We start from the raw sequence: 24,385 nt of genomic DNA, 5'->3' as shown, positions 1-24,385 counted from the left end.
TAATAAAAAAATTCTGAAAAAAAAAAAAGAGGCATGGAAATTTTTCTGAGTCAGACCATGGTTACCATAAAACAAGACTCAAGAGAGAATTTATTGAAGTTGGCTACCAGTACCCATCATGCCCCAAGTCTGCTCCAGGAAGTGTGAGAGGCTTCAAGGGGTGATGCTACAGATGAGGATGAACCTGCAGAGCCAACAATATCTCAAGAACAACTGAAAAAAGGCATGTCTTATGGGAAGGTGTTTTTACAAATCAGATCCATGAAATGGGACAAAAAGATAATAGAACAGAGCTGCAGTGGAGAGAAGCAGAAGCAACAATGAACTGGTGTCAATTGGCATGGGACAGCTGACAAAGCAGCATGTCACTGATGAGTGCAGCCTAGGACCCTTCACAGCCTGCTAGGTCAGTGCCAAACATTACCTACAATGGAGCCACCATTGCTGCTACATCTCACACTGCTCACGGTGCTGGGGGCAGGAGAGCTCAGAGCCTTGGTGCTGACCTTGGACTCCAGTCACAATGGCCATACTGGGATGCCTGCAGGATGACTGTCCCACACACAGCACAGACTCTGAACAACCACAAGATATCTGAGATGAAGAATGGTTTATTTTCTAGATGAAGTCTCCTCCTGGAAAGACTTCTGAGGTCCACGATACCACCAGAGGCAGAGTTGATGTCCATGATCTATGCAGCTGCCAGAGACCATGTTTATGTCTGTGTTCTGTGCTGCCACCATAGAGCATGTTGGTGTCCATAGTCCACGTCACCACCAGAAGCCATACTGATGTCCATGATGCATACTGCTACTGAAGGCTGTGTGTCTGTGGTCTGTGCTGCCACTGCAGCCATATTGACATCCACAATCCCAACTGCCATCAGAAACCACCTTGAAGTCCAGGATCCTGCTGCTGCTGGTTGCCATGGGGAAAAATGCTTCTTTGCAGTTGTATGGATGACTGCAGGCTCATGACTTAGAATAAGAGACATTGAAGGCTTCTGTGACAATCTCCCCTCCTCCTCTCCTCCTCTAAAAGAGAAACATTCCAGGCTGGAAGCTAATAAATCGCACCCTTAACAACTGTGATGAAGATGTTAAAGTACAGCTCTTCATAGTCAATAGCTTCTGGCAGGGATTATAGTAGGGAAAGATTCATTCTTCTTTAAGAGGCTGGCCACTGGGAGTCTATCCATGCTCCACTGAGTATATGGGCATTGGAATTGGTGGGATATTGCTGTTCTTTCTTATTTTATTTTGGCATTGGGCATGAGGGGACCTGGGAGGAATGGGAATTGAATGTGATCAGGGTGCACTGTGTGAAATTCCCAAATAATTAATAAAAATATTTATTATGTTGGGGAAAAAGACTCACTAAATTTTGAAGAACTCAAATCATACTAAGAATATTCTCTCTTTAGAATAGAAATTAGAGCAGAAAGTTAGAAGTTTCAGAAATACATGCAAATTGAAAAATGTACTACCAAGATAACTAAGCCAAAGAGTCAAGAGAATCAGTCGAGAACTTGAAGATGAAAACTCAGGCAATGCCCTCGTACTCAGGAACCTGGCTTAAGTATCACTGAAATGTCTCTGTGAGCCTTTGTTCCTCTTGAACAATTTTTAAACATGAGTTATAGAAATTGCATCTGGGTAAATGGTGATCATGAGAGGAAGCATTTTGTTTTGAATACTATATATACTCAATCTATCAAAACAAACTTCAAAATGAAAAAAAAAATGAAAATGGTGTGTGACAAGAAAGTTCAGTTAACAACCTAAATTCCAAAGATGAACAAAGTCAGGACTGTGATGGCTCATTAATTATATATAGAAAAAAATTAAGGAAAATACCAATTCCTCCACCAAGGTTTCCAAAAAGAAAAGAGCGGATGAGGAAAGAGGAAGAGAATCCTTCCTCACTTCCTTGACAAAATCCAGTGTTATCTCAATACCCACACAAAGCAAAGCCACCACAGGGACAGTAACTGCAGAACAATACCCTTGTGAATAGATATACAAATCCCAAAACACAATCATCCCTCTGTATCCCCAGGGGATTGGTTCCAGAACTACATGTGCACACTAAAATCCCCTATGTAAGTGCCATGGGATTTACATATAACTTTACCCACAGCTCTCAGATAGTTTAAATCATTTCTAGATTACTTACACCACATATAATGTAAATATAATGTAAGCGGTTGTTACAGTATATTATTGGGGGCTGACAAGAAGAAAGTCTCTACATGTTCACTACAGATGTAGTTTGTTCCCAAGTATTTTCCTCCACAGTTGCTTAAATCTATAATGCAGAACCCGAGGACATGGAGGGCTGACATTACTTGCAAGTATTCACAGCATATAAAATGTATTATCCACCATGACCAAGGGGAATGTATTCCAGAACCAGCAGATTGATTCAGCATACCAAAAAGAAATACACCATAGTAACAGAAAAAAGGGCTGAAGCACATGGACATCTCAGTAGATGGAGAAGACACCACAAAGTACAACACTGCCTTCTTGAAAAAAAGCATACAAATTAGAAACAGAACAGAGTTGATCCACTAAAAAGCATCTTGAATATACTATAGCTAAGATCAGACATAACAGTAAAAACTAAATGTTCTCTTTTTATGATCATGGAAAAAGATACAGAAATCTGCTGCCATAGTTTCACTAGTGGACATTATGATGGGAATTCTAACTGGGAGACTCTTAAGAAAATGTAATTGATGTGATGAGAAAGAAACAATACTATCTCCATCTTAGGCAGATGACACCATCTTATTTATAGAAGCCCTTTATGAACTCATTAAAGAATTCTTAGGACAATAAATCCTGAAAAGATGAAGGGAAAAAGCTCAACACACAAAAGCCATGTGAGAAATGAAAAGTGCAAAACTGGAGTTATGAAAATGCCACTTACCTGAGTATTTTTAAAGAGGTAAATTTAGTGAGAGTGTAAAGCATAATCCTGAAAAACATGCAAATCGTCCTAGCTCCAAATGGAACCTCACTTTAGATGCTGTTACCTGCTTCCCTCAAGTACACATCAATGGTCATCTTGCACTGCCTCGGTCTGCAGCCTTTATTAGGGATCTGCATTAGTAAATAAGTATGCTGTGTCAAGTGCCACTGTGGATCACAAATTCACCTCTAGCTAGAATCAAATTGGAGTCCAGATATAAAATCAGCCCCAATACTTATGTGTTGAAATTTTGGTTCTCAATGCAAAACTGTCCATAAGAGAAGCCTTGAGAATTAACTTAATTTTCACGGCTCTAATGTTACTCTATTGATGAGTTCACATCTGAATGGAACACTAAGAGATGCAATCTATTTATTAGGAAGTGGTCACATGAGGGCATGCCCTTGAAGGGCATGTTTCCTTCCATAGACCCCTGTTCTCTGTCTCCTCATTTAGTTTCCAATTAAGAGTCAAATAACTATGTTGCATTTACAGGGTCAGGATACCTAGAGCATTTAGCATGTGTCTCTGGGATTGCAGTGCCTCTAATATTATCAATCCTAGAGGAGACTCTGCTGGTGAATAGGTGGGTTCTAGATTGCCAACTTCCTTCCATTTCTTTTAAATCTTTCCCAGTGTATTCTTATATTTAAATTAAATCGAAGGGTGTTATTAAATTTACCTCTAGGAATTTTAATTATCAGTGAGTATTTGACCTGAAGTATACACACACATGAAGTTTCTTCTTATTACTAATTTTAATAACATTTTATCTCCTACCTTATAGATTAAGCCAATATGTAATTTAGGAAGTCACTCATAAATACTGGAATTCCAAATTGCTTGTTAAGCTTGAATGCATAGCTGTTTATTAACTCTCTAATTAAAGTTATTTCCTATTAGAAAGAGCTGTCCTTCCAGGAAGTCAGGAGAGGTTAGGAGGTTGGGAGGGAGGAGTTAGAGGAAGGACTAGGGTGAATGTGATCAAAATAAAATTTAGAAAATTCTCCAAGAATTAATAAGATCTCACAACTTAGCCCTGGTTGGGTTGTACTATGTAGAACAGGCTAGCCTTAACTCATACGGTTTTTTTAATCAGGGTCTTTTTAACTGGAACAAGAATTCTCTTGGGATTTTAGAGGGATTCAATTAACCCCTTAATGGAGAATCACACAATGCCATGTTTGGATAGTGAATGAATATTTAGCTATTTTCAATAAAAAATAGCTTCCCAAACCCATTTATTGCCCCTCATCTTTTTCTCTCTTACAGTGTTGTTTCTATAGCATCAATGAGTACACTTCTATATCTTCTATATTCTATATTCTCTCCCTGCCTCTGTCTCTCTCCTGCCCCCTCTAAACCCTGCCTTGCATTCTGGCTGTGATGAGATAACCAATTTTCCTTCATTTTGCCTCTCCATTGCAATACTTCTGCCATGCCACACACCTATAAGGAATAGACCCAGATGGTTATGGACAGATGTCTCTAAACCATGAGCCACAACAAAATTCCCTGCTTTAAACTATTTATTTTTAGGCAATTGTCAGTAAGATGGGAGAAACTACCTAAAATACAAGTTTAAAGTACCTAGAGTATGACAGTTTCCAACTTCTGTTTCCTCCCAAACTGTCCAGAACCCATGTCAATTAGGGTTTTACCTCCCCAACTGAAGAACATTTACAAATATTACCAATGATTCACACATTGGTAAATACAATAAACAATTCTTAGTCTAGGAGATTCCATTTAGTTTTTATAAACTATTTACAAATTGCTCTCTGTTGATGTTCCAATATAAAATATTTATTTTACTTTCTCGATTCAAAATATCACAGGCATGAAACTCCAGACTTCTCTACCTACACTCATTCCATAGATTTCTACATCAAATTCCATCACTTGAAATACCATCTAAATAAGAACTCACAAATATATGGATCTTCTTCGAGAAGATTCTCTGCAACTCTGGACTAGTACATCCAATTGCCTATTAAACACCTCCATTTACTTTTATTGAGTTCAAAATCCACATCAAACTACTGCATTACAGTCAAAGTTTTGGTCTTCTGTGCTATAGACCACCAAGTGCTCTTACAGATATCCCCACATTTAAGAATGACAACTGTATTGTTCTAGTCAATCTTGACTATCATCTTAAAAGTCATTTATGATATCTCCCTCAGTCTCCTAATAACTGTTCAACCCCTCAGTAACTCTGGCAAAAGTGAAATACCTCAGATCTGCCTGCTTCTTAACCTTCCACCATAATTGCCTCTATAACACTACGTAGTACAGTTGTTCTTCTCTGAGGCCTTTTCATGAGTTTCCCTGTTCGTTTTCCTGTTGGCATCTGTACTAGCAAGGACGTAAAAAGTAAGTCTTATTTGAAAAAAAATTGAATTGAATTGTGATATTATAGTGATGACTATGAATAAAGTATAACTGTACATATTTACCTAAAAAATTCCCTAAATACAATATTCAAAAAAATGTCTAAATAGAAGCAAAACAGAATTATCTTGAGCATATATGTGACATAACTAAATTGAAAAGCCAGAGGATGACAAAGTTCAGATTATGAATGGATAGAAAATGAAACAGTGAAATTGGGGAAGAATTTCAAAATCAATGGAAACTTTGTAATACTAGATGCTCCGTATCAGTGTCCATTGCACGCCATGTATCAAAGAATACAGAACAATTTCAAAAATAAGTACTGGGAGCCCTTCTCGCTTGATTATTGAAAACTAGCTCCTTAGGAGCAGAATTCATCCACATTTTAAATTCCATTAGAGAAGAATAGATAACTTCAAAGAATTGTTAGGTCTTGTCTCTGCATGCCTCAGAATTCAGTAAGAATATTAGTGCATGATGACAGCAGCTTCAGGGGGTCTCACTAAACGAGACTCTGAAAAGGGGATCCCAAAGGAAACCTGTGGCCTTTCTGCCATCCCTCACTACCCATCTGACCATAGCCAACGCAGAACAAAGATGCTAATGCTACAGGCAGGCACCTAATCCAGAGCTGTGTTAACAGAGCTCTGTTCAGAGTCACCTGTACAATGAATCTTTGTTTGTGTGATGTTTCCTGAAGTAAAAGCGTCACAAATATGACACAAGTATTGACAAAGACAGTTCATGCTAAAACATTAACTCTCTGGGAACCTTATTTTATAGAGCACCATCCCTATGTTGTAAAAAAATTCTTAGAAGTTAGCCTAGTGAGCTCCAAATGGAAACTTAAGATCTCAGCACTGTTGTCATGACTTTCCTCTCGTCTATTAAAGTACTTACATGCTTCCATGCATATATTTCAGGATCACCTGTCTGGGGATGGTACTGCCCATAGTATTCTGGGCCCTCCTACATCTATCATTCTTCAAGAAAAGTCCAATAGACATGTCTACAAAATTAAAGTGATAGGTGAATATCTAATTTCTGGTGGAGGCCAACTTGATAGAGGCATTTTCTTGATTGAGATTCCCTCTTTTGAGATGACCCTAACTTGTGACAAATTGACACAAAACAAAAACAAAAACAAAAACAAAAAAAAACAAAGAGAGAAAAAAGAAAAAAAAAGAAAGAAAGAAAAAAGAAAAAAAAAAACCTAACCAAACTAACCAGCAGGTGCATTATAGCTAATTAGAAAGTATGCAGCAGAAATCCTTCTTAATAGATATAAGCCCACTGAGGCTCAGTAAAGTAACACTAGCAAGTGTGAAAATCTTGCATCACCAGCTGCTGCCCTCTGGAATTACAGCACCTGTGGTCTTCAGGCTTCGTGGCTCTGACCTGTGTGTTAGCATAGTACTTAGAAGCTGTGGAGGGTAGCAATCAAAAAAAGGGTATCAAGTACATCCAGAGAGCTACCTCCCCCTTGAAGTGGCTGCAATATTCCACAGAAAGAGTAAGTTTGCTCCTATTGATATCATTTTGAGGAAGAAAATGAAGAAAAAAGCTCCAATAAAGAAACCTGCGTGGGACATTCTGCACAAAATGCACAAAAATCAAGTTGAAATAGAAAAGCCTTACAACCAACAATAAATATCAAGATCAAAATATCAAGCGTCTTTCAAAAAGCAGAGTGGGAAATCCCAAAACAGGAAAAGAACCTTCTGATGATTCACCTTAATTGTCAACTTGATAGAATTCAGAGTCACCATGACAACACACCTCTGTGTATATCTATGATGTTTCCAGAAAGCTGTAAGAGATGGGGGAATGTCCATCCCTGAGTGTGTGTGTATTGGCAGGGCAGGGTATAGGGGGAGGAGAGAGAGTGAGAGAATCTTACTCTGCTACCCTATAAAACACCTTTAAACTAAATCCACAAGAGCCCTAAGATGAACTCCATGCCATTGGTTAAACTTTAACTCCTGGAAAGAAAATATTTACCTTAATTCTAATATCACTAAAGGTTGTATTTGTGTGTTAATAAACATTATTTTGCAGGGCGTGGTGGCGCACGCCTTTAATCCCTGCACTCAGGAGGCAGAGGCAGGCGGATTTCTGAGTTCGAGGCCACCCTGGTCTACAAAGTGAGTTCCAGGACAGCCAGGGCTACACAGAGAAACCCTATCTCGAAAAAACCAAAAAATAAAATAAAATAAACTTTCTTTTACTTGAGTCACTAGATAGAATCATTCAACCTTGAAAAATTTCTTCCATCCCCATTTGAAATCAAATCAGAGCACAGGCATACAAGGGTGGTTTAAAATTAAGCCAAACAAAAGCCTTTGAAGCAGTAAGTAGCCTCTCCAGTGTGATCAGACACAGAGTTTCAGCTGTTCCCAAGAAGTAGTTCAGTCTTTAAAACTCAGTGTTTTGCAAAAGGATACCTTCACTAGCTCTGGATTTAAATCTGTTCAAAAGTTATTCTTCGATAACAATATGGAACTCAGTCATCGGGGAAGGATCACTGTGTCACCTAAACACGAACAATTCAGATTGTCTAGCACACTGGTGACAATCAAACACAAGTAATAGCCACATTTAATTCTGCTTGACAATCAAATTTTTTTAATGTAAAATAAAACATCTGCCAAGTGATTTTTCCATCTCTGCTCCAAAATACATGCCCAGAATACATGGCTTGGACTTGTAAAACTGCATGCTAACTTATATTTTCCCTGATAAACCGAAATGAAGTCTAAGAGGATTGCCACAGTGCCATTAATCAGTGCTAAATATAGCTGCACTGCATAAGCCCAAGATTACATGGATGCACTCTTACCAATGTTTCCAGTTACAAAGATGTCACTGTCTCCAAAGATACAATATAAGTGACTCATTTTTAAACTAGAAACTAGTTAAAAATCTAGAATGATAAAATATTTCATCCTATCCAAGAATTGACTTCTACTTAAAACTTTGTGCTGTGTTTCAAAATACTCTGAAACTACTTAAGGTTGTTTTCTTAACTTAATCAAGGAACAAAATATCTAAAGCCATTTATAAACTTTCATTATAGTCAAGCACTCATTAATTTAAGACAACTGGTCTTTTTGTTAAAGGTTAGTCATTTTGTTAAACAGTAAAAACAGTTATTAAAGAATAACAATATCAGTAATTCTGTTGAAGAATGAATGTAAACACATAAATATGAATGTAATATTTTGAATTATTATGGTCTCCTCCAGTCTGTGGCTGCTATATTAGTGATCTTTGATTTAGGGGCCAAGAGGAAACAGAGAGGTAGCTAACCATTCTACCATGGACGAGGCCACTTCTAAAACAAAGAATTATATTAGGTAGAATGTCATAGTTGAGAACTTCTATGCCACAGAATTTAATGACTGAAAAAAACTAAGGTCTAGAACCTGCTTGCAAGTGAAGAAGTTACTGTTATTAAATACTTGAAACTCAATCCAATATAAGTGAATGGAGTTTTGCTTTAAGGGATTAAGATATAAGGTGGACCTGTGACCCAGTGCTAAAGAACACCCAGACAGTAAAACCTCTTACATAAATAAAGTTTCCATGGCTCTATAGGTAAAACTGTAGTGAGAAGTCAGTGTCTAGACTTCAATCTCACAGAAACTAGTGGGTATTTGGGGTGATGGAGGAGGATAGAAACACTGCAGAGAACGAGTCAGGCACAATGATAGGGAAAGAGGAGGAACAACACACATACACACACACACACACACACACACACACACACACACACACACTTCCCCAGTGGCTCACATACCCCCAGTCAGTCAGGGCAAGATTATCCTAGACATCCTCTAATGCCACCACCATCTCAGTGGCTTAAACAGACCTGTATCATCTCTCAGGGATTATAACAATAGCTTTCAAGGTCATTTCTTTTTTGTGAAATAATCATCCTCTTAAAGTACATACCACATGTGTGAGGAGTCACCTTCCTACTATCAAAATCTGATTATTAGTCTGTGTTGGAAGGGGCCAGGGCAGGGATCAAGGCCACCACTACCACTATTAAACTCAAGGCAAGCTCAAGAGAGGGTTCAAATAGCCTTACACGTATCTAAGGCCACAGGCGTGGAAAAAGACAAGTCCAAGGAGCTCAGTTCGGTTGGATGCTGAATACAGAAAACCTTGAATGCAGAAATAAGACGTGAACATGGGGGATATGGAAGACCTCGGTGTGTAGTGGGAGCTGAAGTACATACAAATGCATTATGCACACAGAATCAATAGTCTTTTCAAAAGGTTAACTGTGGCATAAGGGGGAAAAAGTATAAGAATAGAGAATACATGTTTTCAATTTCCAGAGATTGAGGGAGAGCCTGAAAAAAGGGGGGACGAGTAAAAAATTCTCTCAGGTGATCATATTATTCTGCACTTTGTAGTAATGTTTACAAGTACCTGTAAGCAGTTTCCTGAAAATATAGGTAGAAATTCCTGCCCTAGTTCAGACTGTGCCAGACCAATAGTAAGGACCAGGACCCTGACACTGGTTGTCTTGTAACCATTAACAGTGGGCTAGATGGCATGTATTTAGAAGAGTACAAGAACAACAAAGCATGAGAGTAGACTACCTTGAGGCCAGCTCAGTGCCCTTTCACACTGCTAGTCCCCAGTCTGGATGTCAAGAGCTAACAGACTGAATCTTGCTGCCACATGTTATTCTGATGGCCAACTGCTAGCCACCCAAAAATACCTGGGAGGCCTTCCCTTTAGAGGCCTCAAGAAGCAATCACACTCCTTGCCTTCAACCTGACACTTCCAAGACAGCAACAGGGATCTCATCGGCCCTTTCCTCCCAGAGTACAAGCCCTTATGCTTTGACCTTCCAAGGCAAGAAGAGTTTAGATTCTTGGGGTGCTTTCGATAAAAATGGCCAGAAAAGGCTCATAGGCATTATTGGGAAGTATGACCTTGTAAAATTAAGTGTGGCCTTGTTAAAGGAAGTATATCACTGGGAGTGGCCCTTGAGATTTCAAATGTTCAAACCTGTCCCAGTGTCACTCAATCTGTCTTCTCCCAGGTGATCAGAATGCAGAACTCCCAGCTACCTCTCCAGCACCATATCTGCCAGCATGTTACCATGCTTGACCCTCGATGAAGACAATGGACTAAATATCTGAACCTGAAAACAAACCAAAATCAAATACCTTCTACTATAAAAACTGCTGTGGTCATGGTGTCTCTTTACAGCAATAGAATGCTGTCTAAGATAATTGGATAGTTCTGGATACAGAATCAAGTTTTTAACCTATATCTCTACCTTCAAACATTTAATGGAGTATCCAGTAACAAACATACAAACAAAATCAAATCATGATTATACCACTAAAATGGGAATTTTACTTTAAGTTTTATGAAGAAAACTACAATATAGGCATGATGTAGGTTTCTCAGTAGATTACTGATAACAAAAATAAAGGAACCTCATAAAAGGTGAGAATATGGCTGGGGATAAGCAGACAAAATGTAAGAGGAAAGCAATTATAGAAAATAGAGTCATGGTCATGCACCTAGAGCTGATCCTGTACCAGAGCCTGGAGCTGATCCTGTGCCACAGCTCGCCATACCCAAATACCGTCAGGAGAGAGCTGGTCTCCCCAAAATTCTGACAAACCTGTAAGCATAGATAAGACCACCATGTATGCTCCCAGGAACCCGCCCAGAGCCCTCAAGACACAAGAACCAAGAAGCAGCATGGGACAGGATCCTTCAAGTTTCTGTCAGTGCCTGGAACTGATGATGTGCCACTGCACCTAAAACTGATTCTGTGACACATCTCTCCATACCAAGTTCCTCCCAAAGAGAATTGGTCTCCCATATAGGCTAGCAGAAGGGGCAAGCCACACAGTCAGAGACAGCAAGACCAGCTAAGACCAGAGATAAGCAGATGGTAAGAGGCAAGAGCAAGAACATAAGCAATAGAATCCAAAGCTACTTGGCATCATCAGAACCTAGTTCTCCCACCACAGTGAACCCTGGTTACACCAACACATCAGAAAAGCAAGATTCTGATGTTGATATAGGACTTTAAGAAGGACATAAATAACTCCCTTAAAGAAATATAGGAGAACACAGGTAAACAGATAGAAGCTCTAAATGAGGAAACACAAAAATCCCTTAAAGAACTACAGGAAAATACAATCAAAGGGATGAAGGAATTGAATAAACCATCTAGGATATAAAAAATGGAAACAGAAAAAAATAAAGAAATCACAAAGGGAGACAGCTATGGAGATAGAAAACCTAGGAAAGAGATCAGGAGATGTAAGCATCACCAACATAATACAAGAGATAGAAGAGAGAATCTTTGTTGCAGAAGATACCATAAAAAAATACTGGCACAAGAGTCAAAGAGAATGGAAAAATGCAAAATGCAAAAAGCCCCTAACCCAAAATATCCAGGAAATCCAGGATACAATGAGAAGATGAAACCTAAGGATAATAAGTATAGAAGAGAATGAAGATTCCCAACTTAAAGGGACAGTAAGTATCATCAACAAAATTATAGAAGAAAACTTCCCTAACTTAAAGAAAGAGATACTCATGAATATACATGAAGCCTACAGAACTCCAAATAGATTGGACCAGAAAAGAAATTCCTCCAATCACAAAATAAGTCACAACACCAAATGCACAAAACAAAGAAGGAACATTAAAATCAGTAAGGAAAAAAGGTCATGTAACATATGAAGGCAGCCCTATCAGATTACACCAGACTAGTCACTACAGACTATGAAATCTAGAAGATTCTGGGCAGATGTCATACAGATCCAGCCCAGGTTACCTTACCCAGCAAAAATTTCAATTATCATAGATGGAGAAACCAAAATATTCCATGATACAACCAAATTTATACAATATCTTTCCATAAAGCTATTATATTTCAATGGATAATAGATGGAAAACTCCAACACAAGGAAGAAAACTACACCCTAGAAAAAGCAAGAAAGTAATCTTTCAACAAATCCAAAAGGAGATAGCCACATAAACATAATTCCACTTCTAAAATCAAAGAAATGACAGGAAGCAACAACCACTGGTTTTTAACATCTCTTAACATCAAAGAAATCCATTCCCCAATAAAAAGACAAAGACAAACAGACTGGATACATAAACAGGAACAGCACTTTGCTGCATACAGAAAACACACTTCACTGTCAAAGACAGACACTACCTCAGAGAACAGGGCTGGAAAACAAATTTTGAAGCAAATGGTCCCAAGAAGTAAGTTGGAGTGGTCATTCTAATATTGAATAAAATCAACTTTCAACCTAAAGGTATGAAAATCGATAAGGACACGTCAAACTCATCAAAGAAAAAAATCTACTAAGAAGAACTCTCAATTCTGAACATCTGTGCTCCAAATGGAAGGGCACCCACATTCATAAAAGAAACTTTACAAAAGGTCAAAGCACACATTGCACCTCACACAATAATAGTGAGCGACTTCAACACCCCAGTCTCATCAATGGACAGATCATGAAAACAGAAACTAAACAGAGATACAGTGAAACTGACAGAATTTATGGACCAAATGGATTTAACTGATTTGTATAGAACATTTTATCCTAAAACAAACAATATACCATCTTCTCGGCACCTCATGGTACCTTCTCCAAAACTGACCATATAATCGGTCACAAAACAGGCCTCAAGAGATACAAGAAGATTGAAATAATCCCATGCATCCTATCAGATCACAGCTGACTAAGGCTGGTCTTCAATAACAACAAAAACAACAGAAAGCCCACATACACGTGGAAGCTGAACAACACTCTACTCAATGATAACTTGGTCAAGGATGAAATAAAGAAAGAAATTAAAGATTTTTTAGACTTTAGTGAAAATGAAGCCACAACATACCCAAACCTATGGGACTCAATGAAAGCCGTGCTAAGAAGAAAACTCATAGCTCTGAGTGCTTCCAAAAAGAAATTGGAGTGATCATACACTATCAGCTTAACAGCACACCTGAAAGCTCTAGAACAAAATGAAGAGTAAACTACAGGAAATAATCAAACTCATGGCTGAAGTCAACCGAGTAGAAACAAAAAAAAACTATACAAATAATCAACCAAACCAGGAGCTGGTTCTTTGAAAAAAAATCAACAAGATAAATAAACTCTTAGCCAGACTAACCAGAGGGTACAGAGACAGTATCCAAATTAACAAAATCAGAAATGAAAAGAGAGGTATAACAACAGAAACTGAGAAAATTCAAAACACTTATCAGATGTTACTACAAAAGCCTATACTCAAAAAAAAATGGAAAATCTGGATGAAATGGACAATTCTCTAGACAGATACCAAAAAACAAATTAAATCAGGATCAGATATATCATCTAAACAGTCCTATAACCCTGAAAGAAACAGAAGCAGTCATTAAAAGTCTCCCAACCAAAGAAAGCCCAGGACCAGAAGGTTTTAGTGCATAATTCTATCAGACCTTCAAAACAAAACAAAAACAAAAACAATAAACAATACCTAATACCAATACTCTTCAAACTATTCCACAAAATAGAAAGAGAAGGAACACTACCCAATTCATTCTATGAAGCCATAATTACTCTGATACCTAAACCACACAAAGACCCAACAAAGAAAGAGAACTACAGACCAATTTCCCTTATGAATATTGATGTAAAATACTCAATAAAATTCTTGAAAACCAAATCCAAGAACACATCAAAATGATCATTTACCATGATCAAGTAGGATTCATCCCAGGGATGTGGGCATGGTTCAATATACAAAAATCCTTCATCATAATCCACTATATAACCAAACTCAAAGAAAAAACAACATGATCATTTCATTAGATGTAAAAGCATTGCACAAAATTCAACATCCCTTCATGTTAAAAGACTTGGAAAGATCAAGAATTCAAGGTCCATAACTAAACATAGTAAAAGCAATAAATATACAGCAAACCAGTAGCCAACATCAAACTAAATGGAGAGAAACTGGAAGCAATCCCACTAAAATGAGGGACTAGACAAGGCTGTCCACTCTCTCTCTATCTGCTCAATATAGTCCTGGAAGTTCTAGCTAGAGCAATTAGACAACAAAAGGAAGTCAAAGGAATACAAATTGGAAAGGAAGAAGTCAAAATATCACTATTTGCAGATTATATGATAGTATACACAAGTGGCCCCCAAAAAATTCCATCAGAGAACTCCTAAACCTGATAAGCAACTTCAACAAAGTGGCTGGATATAAAATTAACTCAAACAAATCAGTAGCCTTCCTCTACTTAAAGAACAAACATGCTGAGAAAGAAATTAGGGAAATGATACCCTTCATAATAGTCACAAATACAGAGGAGGAAGCTTGCAGCGAACCATTGGACTGAGTTCAGGGGTCCCCAACAGAGGAGATGGAGAAGGGACTGAAGGAGCTAAGGGGGTTTGCAGCCCCATGAAGGGAAGCAACAGTGTAAACAGGCAAGACCCCCAGATCTCCTGAGGACTGGACCACCAACTAAAGAGTACACATGGAGGGGCCCATGGCTCCCACTGCATATATGGCAGAGGATGGCCTTGTTAGACATCAGTGGGAGGAGAGGCCCTTGAGCCTGAAGGGGTTAGATGGGCCAGTGTAGAGGAATGCTAGGGTGGGAAGGTGGGAATGGGTGGGTAGGTGGAGGAGCTCCCTCATAGAGGCAGGGGGAGGGGGAAGGGAATAGGGGGATTCTGGAGGGGAGACCTGAAAAGGGGATAACATTTAAAATGTAAATAAAGAAAATATCCAATAAAAGGGGAAAGAAGAAAATAGAGTGATATTTATCAATAGAGTCACTCAAGGATGAGCTGGTTATTGCTGCCAGGTGTAGACTATTCATTGTTTCAGCTCCAACTGACAAACTATGTTATAATTCTCACAATTGCTACCATGTTTGCACGAACACCACAGATTAAAGTGAGCAATCACTGACAAGATGCCCCTACTTTACTTCAGACAACAGTCCCAGGAGGTGTGTTCAGATCATCCATGAGCCACAAGTCCAGAATGTTCCCAGTACCACCAAGGACCAGCCTCAGCTTGGAGACAGGGATCCTGAGGAAGGAATGTTAGGAATTGGCAAAAGAAATGACTTAAAATCAATCATGGATACAAGCTCTGTGCTCTGCTTGAGACAACTTTCTAGAGATCTCTGGACAGCTCAGCTCTTGAAGACCAAAGTCCATTCTTTTATTTCCATATCAATTCAATCACCATCCCCAGGCTCCCTTTTGATGATCCCATGAATCAGAAATTTATTAAACCCCTGGTTCTTAGAAAAGACAGTAAATATATATATTTAGAGGAATGCCAGGGCAGGGAGTGATGTATATATCACTCGAATGAATTCAGAGATCCGCCTGTCTTTGTAAGCTCAGACAATATGCTAGCTGGGTGAGATATGGTTCTGAGATCACCATTTCTGCCAAACGTGGACCTAAACTAGGGCTGTCGCAGTCTGACCTTAAACTCAGGAATCTGCCTGCCTTTGTAAGCACAAACAATAAGTTTAGCTGAGTGGGATTTTGCTTTGCTCTGTGATCATCACTCCCTAAATCGTTTTTATCTCCTCCTTTATATCTTTCTGACAAGCTGGTTCATAGTGCAGCTGTCTCTGTTCTTTTAGGTCCATGAAGCCCCTTATATAATTCATATTGCAGCCCTTTATTTTGTGTATTTAAGAAATCCTGTTTATATATTTTTGAACTCATGTTTTCTGAGCTTTTTCCTACAGCCTTAAGTTCTGTCCTGAAGGAGTCAACATTTATGATTTTTGCGGAGGAACTCTGAACACACCCTTGCCTCCTGGACTCATGCTGTTTCTAATTATCATGGATTCATTAACCTTAACAGAGAGAGCATTCACCAAAGGAGGAACATGAAATTATGTACAGTATTATACAAAGAAGCCTCACACCCTGCTAGCTGTGCTCCAGGGACAGGAACTAAGTCATGCCATCCATTCTATATTGCAGGGCTTGGCATAATACGTTTTATCTGGGTCTGAAGAATCTATACCCTGATCACAATTACAATACGAGGATAATCACTAGGGATACAAGTCATTCCAGCTTCCAGATGGAGAGCTATATTGAATACGGTCTGGAAGAATCTGGAATACAAAATTTCTACAGATTCAGAACACACCTCTGTCAGTACCTCAGTGTGTTCACAATAACCAGACAGCTGTTCTGTGCTTCAGGACCCACAGATTTATGACAGTTTCCTGACAAATGAATGACTCATTGAATTGATTGCCCATGATTCAATTTAATCTGTGGCCCCCTTCTCCTTTGTGGTCGTGGGCCAGCCCAAAGCATTAACCCTCTAATAGCATCAGAGGCCTTATAGTGACTGATTTCCATCCTGAATTACAACATCTCAGGAGCATCAGTGATCTCAGGATCAGAAAAGTCAATAACAACAACAACACCCTATTAGTTAGAAATTCCAAGTATGTAGGGTCTTCTAAGAACTTGTAGCAAAGGCGAGTAAGTCTTCTATTATACAATATACAGAAAATATATTTAGTTCCTAAATCAGGAAGCTGAAAGATATTAGGTAGAATGGTTGGAGAAGAAACCATATTGCTATGCCTTGGAGAATAAGCTGGGATATGGAAGTAAGACAGGAAATATAATCTATTTCTATAAGTTGATTAGGAAAATAGTAATATAGGTAATTATATAATATAAACTTTATATTATAAATTATAAAAATATAAGTAAGCAAAGATACATCAAACTGTTTACCCCAGGTAAGGAAGGAACACAAGCAGCTTTCCACATTTCTTCTACTGGCACACTCTTTTGGAAACTGTTTAGCAAATACTGCATCCTTTACAATTCATGTCATGACTTCAGTTCTTCAAGTATTCAGTAGCTAAGCCTTGCCAGTTCTCCTAGTATGCAGGACCCTAGCTGTTCCTGTACAAACAAATCCCAACCACCTTTTAGACATCTCTTATTAGACCTATATACTTTTACTCTCTAACTCTTCCCTTGTAAGAAATCCTTGTTGCTATTTATCTTAACACAGTGTAAAAATATATGACTATCTCGTGCTTAGAAGAATGGATATTTCTATTTTTGTCAAAATGGCAGTGAGTAAGAATTTTTTTAAACATTGCAATTTAAAAGCAAAACTAATAAATGCAAGTCAGAACTTTTAAAAAAAATCTTTAAAAATATGACTGAGCTTATGTCAAAATTTCTGAGAAGTGACAGAGAAACAAAAGGAAATAAGACTATAAAAATGTTTTGGGTGAACAAGGATATTTCACTTTAACAGACAACAAAGAGTGATAACTCACATCGTGAGCCTGTACCACTTGCATAGGACAAGGCTCTGACAAAAGGTTACGAAGGACACACCCCACTTTAAAAGGTAGGACACTGAAGTCAAGGAAGACAACAACCAAGATTGTCTTGGCGTTCAACCTATGCAGCAGAGCCAGCTGCTCCTGAAAAGCCCTACAGCTTGGCATATGCCGAGGAATAGTTTGATTTAATGTTACCCAGCATCTACAAAACCGCAAGCCAAAAATCAATGCAATGCTGTTCAAAGTTGCTAATGTGCTTGGAATTGCTGGCAGAAACAACATAAATCCATGCTTCAAACACACACCCTCTCCCATGTCTGCAGGATTCTCCCTGATAAAGTCCTGCCAAACAAGAGTGGGACTCATTCTTTGCCATCTGTTACAGCTCAAACTATAAGGCAAAAGAGCAAAAGTTAACAGAAAGGAAAAGTTGGAGAGCTACCAAGAAGTACAATTAGCTGCAATGTATAAATGGTTTAAATATTAAAGGACAAAATGTAAAATCAAAAACAGAAAGAAGACAAATCACATTGGAAAAAGGACTAGAAAGAGCTCCAGAGAACTGAAAAATATTAAATGGATTCCTAACCAGGAGATTAGACACAGCTAAAAAGTGAATGAAATAGAAAACAGATTACCTAGAAAACACAGAAACATAAAAGAGAAACTAGACATGAAGATGGGATAAAAGGATCTAGAATGCATATATACATATATACATCCATATACAGAGAAGAAAAGTACATGCAGATAGGAAATGTGGCAGAGAATAACCAGAAAATGATTTAGAATTTCCCAGAGTACAGATATGAAATCCAGTTTCATAAAGAAACTCACATCAAGGCACATCCTACACACTGAACAAGTATGAGAAAAAGGATATGAGTGTCTTTCAAAAGAATAACAATGTATTTGTCACCATTTTTGTTAATGATGTGTGTGTGTGTGTGTGTGTGTGTGTGTGTGTGTGTGTGTGTACATGAGTACAGGCACACCCAGAGGCCAGAGGAGGACATTAAGTCTTCTGAAGCTTGGGTTACAGGTGTTTTGAGCCACAAGACAGAAACGCTAGGATATAAACCTCAGTCCTCTGCAAGCGTCATATAATACATGCTCTTAACCAGTAAACCATCTCTCCATGTCCCTGGGAAAACAATTTTAAAAGTCTAATTTTATTTTTGCAAACTTATCAAAACAGAGAAAAAAGCAAAACAGGAAAGAATTTCATAATCTATTTTTAAGGTAATGGGAAAAAAACATTCACTTAATATTTTATACTCAAATTACCATTAACAGTAAGAGGTAGTCCTGTAATAATCTAGCCACTGGGCTTATAGAAGCCATCTTGCCTACATGTGGAATTGAGAATATACACAAAGACAAACTGGGTCCTGGTAACACTTCTAAGCTTTTGTATGCAGCCAACCTTATTTTTAGTTGCTTGGAGTATCCCATCTCTAGTGATAGTTTTTAAACAAATTGGAATGTATAGAGTAGCTCTAATTGAGTGGTCAATAGAATGCTCATGTCTTAGGCCAACATGACTCAGGTTACTCTTCACGTTCTGTGGACAGGTTTAAAAAATTGGCATTATTTACCACCCCTTGTAGAAATCCATCTACTCTTATCTAAACTGTATTTGCCTCTTCATGATTACAAGTCTAAGTTGACAAGAAGTATCATTAACATATAACTGAAGCTACCAGGACAATATTATAAGCACTCCCAGCCCCCTATGAAAACTTAAGTGCAGGTCACAGATTGCATCAGTGGACAAACTTGTTTCTTAGAGACCCTCCCACACTATATAGCCTTTGAGCTCATCATCATTTTAAAGCTTTCAAATAATTAAAGCAATGCTCAAACATGTAAATATGTTCTGTCTAATGTGGTCTGAGTGACTCCTTCATAGAAATCCCAGCTTTGTCTGTCTTTTAATTCATCTAAGAACTGATTTTTATTGCATAGAAGTTTGTCTTTTCTGGATTTAAATTTGAACCAGTTGTAACATCTAGTTAATCATTAATAAATTGAAGAAAATCTTTAATACACATATGAAACTCATGATTTTACCATTCATGAAAAGCATCCTTTCACATCCACAAAACCAAGGCAATGTCTCCAAAAGAAACCATATTTCTTATGCCTTTTCCAAAAATTAATGTCATAAAGTTTTGCTTCTAAATGTAATTAGGAAGACCCAGATTTCATTAAAAATACAAGTTTTTGATTTTAAAATATATATGTGATTAAATTTTAAAAATAGTTTGAGTCACAGTTTAAGAAAATGACACTTTATAAGAATTGCCACAAATGTTTGTCAAAAAAAAAAAAATAGCTCTCACCTCAATAGGAATAGAAGATAGTTTATTCTGGAGCCAAATTTGACTAATCATAGCCTGAGAACACAAATTTAGGTTACTTTAAATTTCATGTTCCAACATGGAAGTAGTTTCATAAAGTTTTTATTAGTAACAAAGCAGAGAAAGTCATAAATCAAGACACTTTTCAAATGTACTAGTCAAAATATCACACAGGAAATAACAGCAAAATGGAGAAAGCTCTTCTATCAGCCATGGATGCTATCTGATGACAATCTTAGCTTTGGGGTTGGTGCAAGTTAGTGTTCTGCTAAATTAATAGATGCCAAAGGCTTTTTATCATGAGTCACAGGATATTACTTCCAGCACAGAGGTGAACAACGAATGGCTACTCCCAGAGGCTAAAGCTAGCTAGAGATAATATCTGGGCAAGTCTTCCAACCTCCACGTTCCCAAGCCCTCCATTCCACCACAGCTCTCATCAGTCAATCTACTTTTTACAGACAGCTTCTTTTCAAGAATTCTCCTTGACACACTTAACAAAAACTACCTGCTATACATTTTGATGGGCTTTATTAATTGCATAGAACAATGACACCCGCAGCATATTAATTAGAAAAAGAAAAATAATCTGTCACTTAAGACATAACCAAGAGGACTCCCAATACAAAAACAGTATCTGAGTTCTATTAAGCTAAACTAATTCTATATGTTAAGTAGCCATTTCTGCAAAGGCAAACCTACAGCCTGGAGGAAAATGCATTAACCTCAGGAAGTAAACAACTTAGAGTTTTCAGGAAGTCTCTGAAACTGATCAGAGACTCCATGTTTCTCCCCAGTACACTGGTTATAGAAATAGTAAGTAGTAGGGCAGCAACTGAAAGGGACAGAACAGTCAAGTTGCCTAGAAGACTCTCAGACAGGTGGAGCTGCCTAGAAAAGGCAGCTCAGACAAGATGCTTAGAAGAAACTATCTGGAAAAAAAGACCCGCTGAACTGCCTGGACAAAACAGAGACCAAATAAGCTCCCTGGTGAAAGGCCCTCTCCAACCTGTGGAGCTTAAGTGGTAACTTATTTAACTTACTGTTAACTTGGCAACCTATAGAGTTATGCAATGTTTCCAGAACTCCTGTACCCATGCTGGAGTAGGCTTTGAGTGATGCAGCTCCTGAAAATCTACATGTTTTTGTAAATAACACCAACTAAAATTCTTGGTTCAACAAGTTGGACTTTGGTGGTATTTTACTTAGGGTTTTATTGCTGTGAACAGACACCATGACCAAGACAACTCTTATAAAGGCAAAGATTGAATTAGGGCTAGCTTACAGTTTCAGAGGTTTAGTCCATTATCATCACAGCAGGAAGCATAGCATGAGCTTAGAAGACCTCAAAGTCTGCCCCCACAGTAGCACACTTCCTCCAACAGGGCCATATCTCCTAGTAGTACCATTCTCCATGGATCAAGCACTCAGTCACATGTATCTATGGAGGCCAAACTTATTCAAACCACCACAGGTAGTATCCTTGCTTTAACCTGTCATTGACTCCCTATTTGGGGTGAACAGACATTTGTTCATGTCTTCCTTGGAATAGTGCTACACAATATTTTTCCTCAGTCTCAAACATAAACTGCAAACTTCAATTTGATATCTGTGCCCATATTTAAAGAAGCTTACATGATGGACAGAAAAAAAGTAAACATGTTCTACAGATAGCTATGATAGGTTTTTACTCAGACTGTGTTTACCCAAGTGACAAAGAATGGAAAACAATCATGTCCTCTTCAAATGACTAGTATACATGATGCCAAACTCATGGGTGGCTATTCATTCTAGGAAATAAGCCATTGCTGACAGACTCGAAGTACAAAATCAAGTTCCATGGGCCAGATATTTGTTAATTGTGAATATCCTGCCCTTCTGCCAGATTTCTATGCAGAAATACAACAGCTTATGAATTTCACTTATTAAAGTTCTATTTGTGTGTGTATATATATATATGTATATATGTATGTATATATACACAAATTTCATTATGAAAAATGTTAAATAAATAAAACATCACACAACAAAATAACCAGACCCAAAGTCTATATAACTTAATGAAAATACATACAGTTAGAATTGGTATTGAAATGGAAATTGTGAAACTGTACATTATATTTTACAGCTTCAGTACTAAATATACTAAATACACTTCACCACTACCAAAACTAAAAAGTAATTTTAAGAACAGAATTAGAACTAGAAAAAAAGCTTTATATCCTTTTTTCAACTTATGTCCATTATCTACAATCTCATGAAGAAATAAACTAGATATTTCCAAAAATGTAGAATCTAGCCAGTAATGTATGTATATATGCAAACAAGTGTACATGTCGGTACAGGTAGCATTAAAGAGAAAAAGAAGAGCTAACTATAAGGGAAAAAAGAAGGACTGGATGAACATAATAGGTATATATTCTAATTATATCATTAGTCTAGTCTTCTCTCCATAGCTCATATCACAATATGATAAATGATATAATAAATGAAATCCATGTCTCACAGTCAGCAATGTTATGACAGCCCTAAAGAAATGTCTTCAGGTCATTGTTCCCACTTACAGTTAAATATATTTCTATCAAAATTTAGCAAAGTGACCACACCACCATGTTTGTCCCTTACCCATTATAGTGTCAAACACTCACCCCATGTTCCTTAGCTGCTAAGACAACTCTCAGGAGGATATCTTCCTCAACAAAAGGTCTCACGGCGTCATGGATAATCACCACTTCTGGCTTAGTGAGTTTACAGTCTGGCTGATCTTCTGCCAGGGCTTTCAGTCCATTGAAAATTGATCTGTGGCGCGTGGCTCCAGCCTCAGCTAGTGAGATGCGCTTATGCCCATACCTCTGGATGATACTTCTCATTGCTTCCATGTTCTCCCCTGTCACTGTCACAACAATGTCCTTTATCCAGCATACTCTACAAAGAAAGCATGTGAGCATTTAATATAAACGAACTCTAAAGCACATAAAAGAAAACTGAATTTTCAGTATAAATAAGTATCAATTGATCTACATTGGGAGATTAATCCTGAAAGCTCAGTTGTTATGCTTTAGTATGAAGTCTTGGAATCAATAAGCATCTCACACTATCAATAAAGGTGATTTTTCACACTGTATTATCTTACACGGAATGGTACATAAAGCTTGCTATCCCATATGTTAGATACATGAGATTTTTCACTTCAATTACATTTGAACAAATGGCTTTTTTGGGGGGGGGCGTTCCTTTGGTTTTTCAAGACAGATTTTTCTCTGTGTAGCCCTGGCTGTCCTGGAACTCACAATGTAAACCAAGCTGGCCTCAAACTCAAAAATTCTTCTGCCTCTGTCTCCCAAGTGCTGGGATTAAAGGTGTGGGCCACCACGCCCAGCTACAAATGGCATTCTGTAAATTGTTTGAGAAAATATACAAAAGATTGTGCTTTTAAATTTATATTTTTCCTACTATTTTATCCTTCAGTGAGGTAAGAACAGTATAAAACATTATTGAGTTTTACAAACTGACTATTTCAAGATGTTGCATGAGCTGCAACCAACCACACAAATATTAAAACTAGGTAGCTGATCTCATACAGACCTCCACCAGACTGATCACAGTCCATAGTGGCTCCGGAATCAAACAAGTTTAACAGGTACCGGCACTAGCATGCAAGTGACACTAGGGACCTGCATGTTCCCATGGGCCAAAACCAGGACAAGCGCCTCTGAGCCACAGTATCAGTCGATTCAGAGTAAAAGACACTTAAATTTTCTTATATTTTACATGCCAAGTATAAAATTCAACTTAAAGTAAGAAAAATAAATAAAGTTATGAGCCTATGAACCCTATATGGTCATGCTAGAATAGTTAAGTACTAAAGGTAAAGTTTCAAAATGAGAGATAACAAGAAATGCACTTAACATACATTAAGTTTTGTAATCTGTATGAGATTCACAGACACCTCTATGGTGACTCTTACAGAGGTAGTACTTTTCAGAAGACATTTACATGATAATTTATGGAATATATTTTAAGTTATGCAAGATTCATATAATTCCTTTACTATCTTTCATACTTTAGAATATACCTTTCTATATTTCTACTTTATTCAAAATGAACATAAGACAGAAAAATGCCTCTTTTTCATTGATGAAACAGCATTCTCTTTTGTTCATTGGTTTAGATTCATCCTCTGTAGTATGGGGTATCCATCTATGTGCTAGCACATATATCTGCCTTGTACATTGCTTGATACAAAACTCTTATCAGGTGTTCAATAAGTGTCTATTGAATGAAT

The 24,385-nt window shown here is 37.8% G+C and overlaps 1 protein-coding gene across 8 annotated transcripts in view; it reads right to left on the bottom strand.

Moving 5' to 3' along the window:
• Crppa (CDP-L-ribitol pyrophosphorylase A) overlaps positions 1–24,385 on the bottom strand; it is a 308,929-nt gene that overhangs the window by 276,133 nt on the left and 8,411 nt on the right. For all 8 annotated transcript variants that reach the window (XM_011243910.2, XM_011243909.3, XM_011243907.3 and 5 more), the window contains exon 2: positions 22,749–23,025. In XM_011243910.2, coding sequence (XP_011242212.1) covers positions 22,749–22,979 — 231 coding nt within the window. In that variant the 5' untranslated portion in view covers positions 22,980–23,025. The remainder of the gene's footprint in view (positions 1–22,748; positions 23,026–24,385) is intronic.

This window comes from Mus musculus, chromosome 12 (genome assembly GCF_000001635.26).
Source record: "Mus musculus strain C57BL/6J chromosome 12, GRCm38.p6 C57BL/6J".
Lineage (NCBI taxonomy): Eukaryota > Metazoa > Chordata > Mammalia > Rodentia > Muridae > Mus > Mus musculus.
The sequence above is the reverse complement of the archived record's forward strand: the minus strand, read 5'-3'. Positions and strand labels throughout refer to the sequence as shown.